Below are 11051 nucleotides of genomic sequence, written 5' to 3' on the forward strand. Positions count from 1 at the left end.
CTGCGAAACTACCAGACGTTATTAATTTCCTAGGTGGACCCGAATTCACAAGTTGCAACCTCAAACATAGCGTCTCTTGAGGTGTCTGGGAGTGAGGTTCTCTCACTGCACAGCTCTGTAACCGCCTGCTACCCTTACAATTGCAGCAAGTAGCCGTTAGTACTTTAAGAGGACCCTAGTTATCCATCCTTACCACTTTAAACAACAATGTATGTTTAAAAGTATGAACAAAACAACTGCATTCAACTCGCAATGACAGTTGGTATGCCAACTGGCTTGGAGTCAAACCTTCCATATAAATTATAGTGCGTATGTATGCTAACGTGTTGCCACAAATATGCTGTCAAACGATGAACGTTAGCTATCGTTAGCCAACGTTGCGAAGACAGCGTTCTGGGCACAGGGCCAGGCTAAGTAATATCTAACGTTAACGTTACTGACGTTATTAGCTACCCTTAACTAGTGACATTCTTAGTGTTTACACAAATTACATCACATTAACAACTGGAAGTATGACTCATAACAATGATAACAAGCACGGGCGGATCATCACACATTAGCGCCTACTTTAAATTAGCTATCCTGGCTAATTCAATAGCCACTATGCTAACTAGCTACGGAAGTTAGCAGTTAGCTAACTAAAAGGCTAGTTGGGGGGACTGAATGTGTACAAACGAATAGATACCAAATTAATGTAATTAGCAAGCTACTAGCCAGATAAGGTTTGTTGACGTATTACAACTAACGTGACATAAATTACGTCACCTAGTTTAATAGTAGTCGTATTTCAGGTATAAGCGAACGTGACACCCTTCAAAACGTTCGTTTCAAGCAGACATACCTCCCTTGGTTTATTCCTTGCTCTTTGTCGCCGATAGCGGTGGTATAAATCCTCCGGTAACTGTCCGCCAAAGCTCGCCCTGAGAGAAGGTGGTAACTGCTCCGACAACCTGACAGGGCCCCAGGAGTAGGATGAGAGTCCATGACTGAACCAACAGTAGAGAAATCGGTCCCAGCTCCTGAGATGACCCTGACGCCCAGGCCTACAGAGGATGAGGTCGACAGAATTCCTCCACCGGCTCCCGCTGCCGCTGCAGCAGCATACATCATCCCTCAGAACAATGCATATATTGACCCAATAAACGTTAACGTTACATTAAAAACATCAGTAGCTGGGGAACCAAAGTTTGTAGCAAGCTCTCAAAAACATCTGTGAACTTGCGTAATCTGCAGCTGCCGCATCTAGTATCTCCAAACCTCACAACATAAAACGGTAACGTTGTGTCACTGCTATAACAACCAGCTTATGAGTTAGCTATCGATTGCTAACTAGCTATCGATAACTAAATAAGCCTCCAAATCGGAGCCGTCTTCTGTTCGATCTACATATCATGTCACGCAGTGTTGTCGTACGTCATTAAACGACTCCTTGAATATCGTTCATAAACGTCTAGCGTCCACCTTTGTTTTGATCTGCGCTCTGTATTTTTCCTGACCGCGCAGAAACAACATTAGTATCCTTGGCCGTGCTGCCATCTTGGCTTCATCACTCTTCACTACCGGGCATGCTGGGATATTTCTAACCTAATGTTAACAAAGGTAAACAAGGGTGGGCGAATTCACAAGCGTTTGCCTTTGATACTCAACTATCAGGTTGGTCCGTCGATCATCAGTCGTGACAGTCACAACTAGGTGATCCAGTTTTTCTGTATTCAGATGTTTTGTAGCCTACAGTTTTGTTTTGTTTTTACAATTTACCAATGAACAAAATGTGTCTGATATTGGCACCTCCTGAAACCTGACATTCAAAAATAATTAACAACCACCAATCAACCACTAGTCTACAAGCACATTTTCTGCTTTGCACTGAATTTGCACTTTTTACATTACGCACAACTCAGTTAGCATTTGAACTGTTAACTACTTAAAGGAAAACTTATTCCATATTTTTAGATCTTTTTGCGTCCAAAATTGCATTAGGGACACTTAGAGATCAAAATTGGTTCAATATTGAGTTAGAACTCTAAAACCAGCAACCGTAAAACGGCTATACAGTGGGATCCTATGAGGTAAGCCAGCATGTCAAGGTAGCTAAACCACTTGTTTTTGCCACTGACCTGCTCATAAATGTTATGAGAAGGGTCAACATGGAGAGGTTCCCTAGAGAGATACACCTGTGCCTGTTTACCTAAATAAATGTAAAGAATCTGTACGACACGACCACATGGCAGGCCAATCGACTACAAGCACTGTAGAGTTTCTTTACAGTGAACGTGAACAGGTGTCATTGATTAACAGTGGGGCTTATCAAACTGTCCGGAGATCAGCTTCTTTTGGATGTTTCCGCATGCATATTGTATATCTGCGGTATTTCTGACAACAGTGGGAGGCTAGCTAGCCTAGATATCGACGTAGACCAACAGAGTTACAACCAGCCAGCAGGCTGCTTAAGCTGATCTGGAATCAGTTACTGTGCATGTTATACACATGCGCACATGTTTGTGTGAAGTAATACGTTTTCTCTTGTCACCTCATGCACTGTAAAAGGAAGGAGTTAACTAGCATAATACATTCTACCATTTTGATTGTAGTAACCTGTTAGAGTTACCACGACCACTAGGTGGCTCTATAATTAATAATTAATTAAGACCTTTGTCAGGTTTTTAATGGCACACACGACACACTGGAACACACACGTGCATATATGGAGGCGACACAGGACACACACACACACACACACACGCAGGTAAGCCTGAGGTCGCGGTGAATTTATTTTCTGCTTTTTCCCATCCTGGACTGTCCTTCCTCAAGGACCCCCCAGGAGCAGTGGGCAGCTTGTAGCGCCCGGGGACCAAGTGAAGTGAACTGTCCATCTTTGGTCAGGGATGGACATGTGTTATGTTATTTTGCATGTTTTTTTCTGTTGGGGTCCTTAGTGGAGGAAACCCCTTGTGAACACGGGGAGAACATGCAAACTCCACACAGAAAGGCCCGGGAGATAGCCCACTTGAGCACTGTGCAGAGGACCTGCCCCCCCAGAGCCAACAGCGCTCCATGTGGGAATCGAACCCATGACCTTCTTGCTGTGAGGCGGCAGTGCAAGCAGTGCAAGCAACTGAGCCACCGTGCCACTGTGCAGCAATACTACTACCAGCATATAGTACTGTTGCGCTTACGATCTGATCAGAAGAAGAATCCCAGGCTGTATGCGTGTAACGTGCTGAAGTTTGCTCAATACAAATATATATAGATCCACTGCTGTGCGTGTCAGTTTTGTGTAGTCAAGATACTACATATTGGCGACGAGGACTCCATGCAAAAGGCGAGTTCCAGACAAGTTGGTGAGAGATAACCGACAACTTTTTTTCCCCTTGAAAGATAAGAGGGAGGGAGACAGCTAAACTGAGCTGAGCTAGCAAATGGTAGCGACCATAGGAACACTCGTGGCATACGACCACGCAAACGTGGGAAGAGTACACTGAAATCTTAAAGCATTTCTTTGCTGCATACAGCGTTGATGATTAGAATAAACCGAGGTCCATTCTCATAAGCAATGTTGCCGCTCAAACCTACAGTCTGATGAAAAATGTAGTGAGCCCTGACAAGCCAAGAGACCGAACTTTTGACGAGCTGGTGACGTTGCTAAAAGATCATTTGAACCCACGGCCAATCGAAATTGTGCAGCGTTTTGGGTTCAAGTCACGTGTGAGACAAGCCAATGAGTCTATAGGGGAGTATGCAGCCCATCTTTGGAAGCTAGCGCATGACTGCAGTTACGGCACGACATTGAACAAATGCTACGTGACCGACTAGTGTGTGGGATAAACGAGGAGACAATGTAACAACGGCTATTAGCTGAAATGAACCTCACGTTTGAAAAAGCACTGAAAATGAGAGCAGCTAAAGCTGAATTGGGCTGAAGTTCATAGTGTGAGTGCAGCGGCAGCAGCAGGGGGAGGACAGCTGACGTTGGAGCAGGAGCAGGAGCTGGCGCAGCACGAAGATGTGTTTAAAGATGAGCTAGGGACCTTAAAAGGAGTCAAAGCCACCATCAGAATCAGAATCAGAAAGGTTTTTACTGCCAAGTAGGTTTTCACCTACCAGGAATTTTTTGTGGTACGTTGGTGCAAACAATAAACATACACAATAAACAATACACATATTAAGTTATTTTTCAAACATAGGAAAAATTAAATATAAAATATATAAAAAAAAATTACAGAATATGTTAAATGAAAAAATTAAAGAGCTGTGCAGTCTATGCAGGAGTGTGCAAATAAGAGTTCGGGATAAGAGTCCATGTTGGGGGGCGGGGGTCCCGGGCCTTGTTGATGAGGCAAGCCGCAGACGGGAAGAAGCTGCCCTGGTGGCGTGAGGTTTTGGTCCTGATGGACCGCAGCCTTCTGCCGGAGGGGAGTGTCACAAGGAGTTTGTGTCCAGGGTGGGAGGGGTTGGCCATAATCTTCCCTGCACTCCTCAGGGTCCTGGATGCATACAGGTCCTGGAGAGATGGCAAATTGCAGCCAATCACCTTCTCAGCAGAACGAATGACACGCTGCAGTCTGCTTTTGTCCTTGGCATTGGCAGCAGCGTACCAGATGGTGATGGAAGAGGTGAGGATGGACTCAATGATGGAGGTGTAAAAGTTCACCATCATTGCCTTTGGCAGGTTGAACTTCTTCAGCTGCCGCAGGAAGTACATCCTCTGATGTGCTTTTTTGGTGAGAGAGATGATGTTTAGCTCCCACCTGAGGTCCTGGGAGATGATGGTGCCCAGGAAGTGGATGGACTCCACAAATGTAACCCTCTCTCTCGCTATCCAACGGCCCGCTGCTACTCTGCGTTGTGTTTGACGGTTTGTTTAGGTTAGCAGGCGGTTGGGCGCACCAAGGAATTGACACGGGAGATGAGACGGTTTGAAATGGTAGCGAAATGTATTGTTTCCATCACAGCATCCAAGAGGATTGATCGCGAACATTCATCCACGTCACACCAGGCCCTGTGCCCAGGTATTTCCGCCCAAGACAAATTCCTTTCGCCATGCGACCTAAGGTGGAAGCGGAGATAAACCGCCTAGTAAGAGAGCAAATATTGGCTCCAGTGAAACACTCTGACTGGGCCTGTCTAGTGGTGCCCATATTGAAACCTGATGGCTTAATTAGGCTTTGCGGCGATTACAAGCTCACTGTGAACCGCGTATCATTGCTAGAGCAGAATCCCCAGAATTGAAGATCTTTTTGCTGCATTATCCGGAGGGCAACAGTTTTCTAAGTTGATGAGCCATGCTTATGCACACATTCTTGTTGATGAGGACTCAAAGAAGTACCTTACCGTGAACAGGCACAAGGGTCTTTTCACGTAAAACCGCCTAGCCTTTGAGGTGTCCTCCGCTCCAGCTGTGTTCCAAAGGACGATGGAGAACCTGCTACAGAGAATACCGATGGTTGCAGTGTATCTGGACAATATTTTGGTGACCGGTGTGAGTCTCCAGGATCACCTGAAGAACTTGAAGGAAGTGCCGAGTCGATTGGAGGAGGCCGGGTTACAGTTGAAGCGGGCCAAACATGACCTGAGGAAGAGGTCTGCTACCTGGATCACAAGGTGAATCAGAATCAGAATTATTTGTATTGGCTAAGTATATTTACACCACGGACGTGCGGTCAGGGGAGGCAGGGTAGGCAGAGCCTCCCCTGTCATCATGAAAAGTAAAAAAACAAATAATGATAAAATAAATAAATAAATATTAATATTTCTCGAGTTATAAATGTAATTTCTTCATGATTCCAATAATTTCAAATATTTTTATAATCAGAATCAGTTTGCGCATGTCCTGTTCAAACAGACAGGAGACAGCGAGACGGTGAGGCAGCGACAAGCTGTGCCACATCTCAGATTGTGCAATCCCTCACAAACTGGGTTGAGCGCATCCGTAGAACCTATTTAGTCTTGCTGATCTGACATAAAACTGCGGTGAAAAAACACAGAGGGGAGGCAAACAGTACCTCTGCCTCAATGAAGGGGGCGTGCAGGAGCCCACCGGTCGGGTTTATGCTTGTTCTGCCGTTGCTCTTCTTCTACACTTATATTTTGACCTTGACAGTGAAAATGGAAGATTCTATAGCTAAGCTAAAACATTTCTCAAAACTAGACTTTCAATCAAAACGTGAAGTGATCAATAATGGGAGACCAATGCCGGAGCTAAAAGGTATGCTTCAAACGACGGGACAGAAAATAACTCGCTCAAACAGAGTGGTACTTCCGAAAAGAATGGCTGTGTGGCTGTGCTACAAGAAACCGCCTTTACTGCTTTCCCTGTCTTCGGTTCTCAACGTGTGATGTCCGGACTAAATCAGGATTTTGTGACTTGAAAAATCTACCAAGAAGCCTCTGTAAACATGAAAGTTCAACCACACACAATCAAAACCAAATTGCTTTGAAAACTTTTTGAAACCTCAAGAAAAGATTTGGCTTTGGATGAACAGCGGAGACTAAATGTTAGCATCCTCAATGCTAAGGTAAAGGAAAACCGAGAGATTTAAAAAGACCTCATTGGGTTGTAGGAGGACAGGTGAACGCACACAAGGGGAGGTTTTCTTTTTTCGTGGTGGTGTGTTGTATGGAGAAGTGGCGGCAAGCTAGTGTTTGAAAATAATTGCATCAGCCAAACGGCTGTTTTGTTCGAACAAGCTTTTGTTTATATGTATAATTATTATTTAAATTCCACCAACCACATTCTCAGGTCCGATCAAAATCGGATTCCGTTCAGCTCGTGGAGCAGTGAGAAGAGCTGTATTTCTTTTTGTACTTTTATAAATAACCCACACTGAATGGCGATCAACACTGGCAGTATATGCACTCTATTGTTTCTGTGTATGTGTTTCTGTTATGTTTATTTGCCCTAAAGGCGCTAATACAGATCTCCTTTTTTAAGTTCTAAATAGCAAATGGTAACGAGTTCTTCTTTGGATAAAAATTGTATCGTTATAATCTGTGTCTCACCAGCCACGAATCTCACCGCACATCACTGATTTACACATACAGGAAATTAACTTGGTGTGGCATAGAACATAAAACATATAAACATATTAACAAAATAGCAAGAAAAATTAAAGATAAATATTTTACAAAATATAAAAATAAATAATTTGGGCAGTAAATTGGAAAAAACTGTTCAGTCGTTTGTGTAGAGGGAGAAGAGTAGAGGGGAGAGCACACAGCCTTGTGGGGCTCCAGTGCTGATGGTCCGGGGCTCAGAGACAAGTTTGCCCAGTCTCACGCGCTGCTTCCTGTCTGACAGGAAGTCAGTGATCCATCTGCAGGTGGGCGCAGGCACGCTCAGCTGTGTTAGCCTGTCTTGGAGGAGAGCTGGGGTGATAGTGTTGAATGTGGAGCTGAAGTCCACAAACAGGATCCTGGCGTAGGTGCCTGGGGAATCAAGGTGCTGGAGGATGAAGTGGAGTCCCATGTTGACTGCGTCATCTACAGACCTGTTGGCTCTGTAGGCAAACTGCAGTGGGTCGAGGAGGTGGTTGGTGATGGCCTTGAGGTGGGTCAGCACGAGGTGCTCAAAGGTCTTCACAGAGGTCAGGGCAACTGGTCTGTAGTCATTAAGGCCTGTGATCCTCTGCTTTTTGGGAACGGGGATGATGGTGGATGTTTTAAAGCAGGCAGGTACCACGCCTTCGGCCAGTGAGGTGTTAAAGATGTCTGTGAACACTGGAGACAGCATCTGGTCCAGCTGCTTTGCAAGGGTTCTGTCTTTTTAGCAGCTTGTTGACATCCCTCTCCTGAATGGAGAGAGGTGTGATGGGGGCTGTCTGGGACCGTTTTGTGGGAGAGGGTATTGTCTTTGTCCAGGCTGGGAAGAGTAGGTGTGATAGCTGTTGTGGGGGCAGAGTTAAGGTGCCAGTATGGTACTCCGACTCCGTTACGGATGGGCGGGTGGACGGATAGGACGGACTAATTAGCATTTCTGTTGCCTTTATGGTTCTCCGAAGGCTGGGGGTGCTGAAAACAATTCACCACCAGAACAGTAGGTGGGATCGTTTTTTTGTCAAAGACACGTTGCTTTGTAGCGTCTTTGTGAGTTAGAAATCGTCGTTGTTTATCTCCCTCCTCCCACGTATGACCCTCCTACCAGCTGTCACTAGTCAGACAATAAGTCCAGCAGGTGTAGTCACATGAGTCTTGGAGACACACGATATTATATTTAAGAGTGTGTCTAATGCTATCTCTATCATGGTAGCTATTATTTGTGGAGAAAATAGTAGCACTCTATAACAAAATGGTATGCTTATCTTATATACACTATAGAAACTATTAAAAAACGATTCCATGAAATGAATACGTTCTTATTTTCTTTGGTATTTTTGTCATATTCAGATTTGCAATGATGATTGCTGGGTAATATGTATGTTGTTGTGCAATGGCAAGTCTCTATTTGATCATGTGACGAGACGACACGATATAGACAAGGCTCTGGTTTTGTGAATTAATTTCTCCACCACCAAGTGTATAATCCAATGTGAAAAATGATAAACAAAAAGACTGATATAATTGGAAACAAAAAGATACATACAAACAGTATGTACAGTCAAAACTACAATGTACTTCTCTAGGTCACTAAACTGTGGCAGTCAGTGCACAGACAACAAACTCACGTTTCTGAATTCGCTAGAGTAGAGCATAAACTAGCTCACAATAGGGGTGGGCGATATGACCAAAATCTTCTATCACGGTATTTGTAATTTTATATCACGGTTACGGTATATATCACGGTTTATTATACGTAGGGTGACCAGATTTGGGTTTTTGAAAAAGAGGACACTTCAGCGGTGGCGAAATGTGTCCACAGACATTTATTTATTGACCCTTAAGAACACTAGGTGCAGAAACAATACTGCCTCAATAGGCTATTGGCCTAAGCAATAGTGGCCAGTATCCATTGAATCTTTAAATAGTAAAATAAAAGCAAAGTGTATGTAAAAAAAAAAAAAAAAAAGGAAAAATCTTTCTGTGGCATTTAGTCCAGTGCTTATGTTTCAGTGGTTCTTTAATGTACTTTCAGAAGATAACTCAAGTGTTAACTTTCTTTTCAATGTGTGTCCATATGTTAACGCAATAATGATGAAATATTTTCTTTATATGGCCACATATTAAAATAAAAAAATTAAAAAGTTGGCCATTACACATAGACATATATACATAGACGCTCCATTGACCGCCTCAGCCCGTTGCTGCGACGTGCTAACGTGATGATGACTGGTCTGTAAACAGACGCAAGTAAATGATGGAGCTGCAGTTTGGATAAAAAGTCTGGATAAAAAGCACTATAGATAGCGTTTATATTTCTCAACCGATTTCACTGAGTCGTTTTTATATTCAACGGTTTATGATCTACGTGGAGTACCAAAAAAAGTTTTGTCTCCATATTACTTAGAATCTCGTTGGTTTGGCCGTAATCACCGTTGACATACATACATGTATATGATAATCGCTGTTAGACGCTCACTGTTCTTGTGCTCTCACAGCTCATTCACTTTGAAATACTGAAAAATAAATGCCTACACTAGACACTTTTCAGTCCATATTTTTCAGTATATTGAATCTTGCCCAACAGTCGAGGATTACTCAAAAAGTAGGCATGACAGTCCTTGCAGGTTATGTGCTTAAAAATTGTACTCGGTATCGTATTATACGGCTCTTCAGAATGTTCCAAAAAGTTCCGTTGATTTGAATGGGCCACCCCAACGTTCGCAGGTCTGTAATTTCTTTATTTTCACTGCTGCGAAAATGTAATGACCGCTGACCATCTTTCATATCATTCCGCAAGTAGTCCGGTCATTTAACGTAACGGGAAGTAATGGGTTGCTACGCAACACCTGAAACTTTAGAGTTCTATTTTATTTCTCAGCAGAAATCACAAAACGGCTACAAAATCGTTAAAGAGGTATTTTTGGAGGAATGTCTATTGTTTTGGCGAGTTACTGTATAATAAGAGGGATGAAGTATAGTTCGGAGGTCATTATCTAAAAATAAATCGATTGGATTTCAAAATAAGAGTATACCGCGGTTGAAACGGTATGGCCAAATCTCTCCCGGTAGACACATTTCTACCGTTGCACGGTATATACCGTCATACCGCCCAGCCCTAGCTCACAATAAACTTTCTCTCCAAGAAGTTCTCATCACAGACGTCTTTCAAGAAGACGACCTTAGAGAAAACGCCTTTCTGTCGAAGTCGTCTGCGTCGTCGTCGAGTGTTTATGTACCTCCTCCCGGCTTTCCTCACACACAGTGAATGATGGCAGCTAACAGACAAAGACTGTTGATGGAGCTGGAGCTGCTTGACATGGAAGAGGAAGTGCTTTTAATGCAACTTATGAGACAACAGAAGAGGAGATGGAGGCGTAGGTGGTCTGCGCCCACTACATCAATCGAGGCCGACGACGGGAGAATATGTATCTCTTGTTCGACCACTGAGGGATGTTGACGAAGAGATGCACTTCACGTATTTCTGTATGTCGGCTGGCAAATTCGACGAACTTCTTCATCGTGTGGAACCACACATACGGCACCAGGGCACACACAGCATGCCTATTGATGCCGCCCAAAGACTCGCTGTGGTCCTACGCATTTTAGCCTCAGGTGCAAGCCAAACGGCTGTAGCGGCGAGCTACAAACTGCCATCCTGCACGGTGTCCGGCATTGTGACCGAGGTCTGCAGGGCGTTGTGGACCGCTCTACAGCCACACTACCTACCCTGTCCCTCAACCAGAGATTGGGCAGCTATAGCAGCAGAGTTTTGGCGGACCTGGAACTTCCCAAACTGCGTGGGAAGCCTCGATGGCAAGCATGTGGGCACCACCTCATGCCGGGAGTGACTTATTTAATTATAAAAGTAGTCACTCCATTGTCCTGATGGCAACATGCGATGCATGGTGGACGTTATGGAGGCTATGGGAGGCTATGGACGGCAGAGCGATGGTGGCGTCTTAAGGGAGAGCTCATTTGGGTCACAGCTGCTTGACAACAAGCTGAACCTGCCGCCA

The 11051-nt window shown here is 44.2% G+C and overlaps 1 protein-coding gene across 1 annotated transcript in view; it reads right to left on the reverse strand.

The window, feature by feature from the left end:
- mycbp2 (MYC binding protein 2) overlaps positions 1 to 1586 on the reverse strand; it is a 108788-nt gene extending 107202 nt beyond the window's left edge. The window contains exon 1 of the mRNA XM_031561395.2: positions 842 to 1586. Within this exon, the coding sequence (XP_031417255.1) occupies positions 842 to 1110 (269 nt within the window). The 5' untranslated portion in view covers positions 1111 to 1586. The remainder of the gene's footprint in view (positions 1 to 841) is intronic.
- Positions 1587 to 11051: the final 9465 nt, after the last annotated feature.

This window comes from Clupea harengus, chromosome 2, assembly GCF_900700415.2.
Source record: "Clupea harengus chromosome 2, Ch_v2.0.2, whole genome shotgun sequence".
In the NCBI taxonomy this organism is placed as follows: domain Eukaryota; kingdom Metazoa; phylum Chordata; class Actinopteri; order Clupeiformes; family Clupeidae; genus Clupea; species Clupea harengus.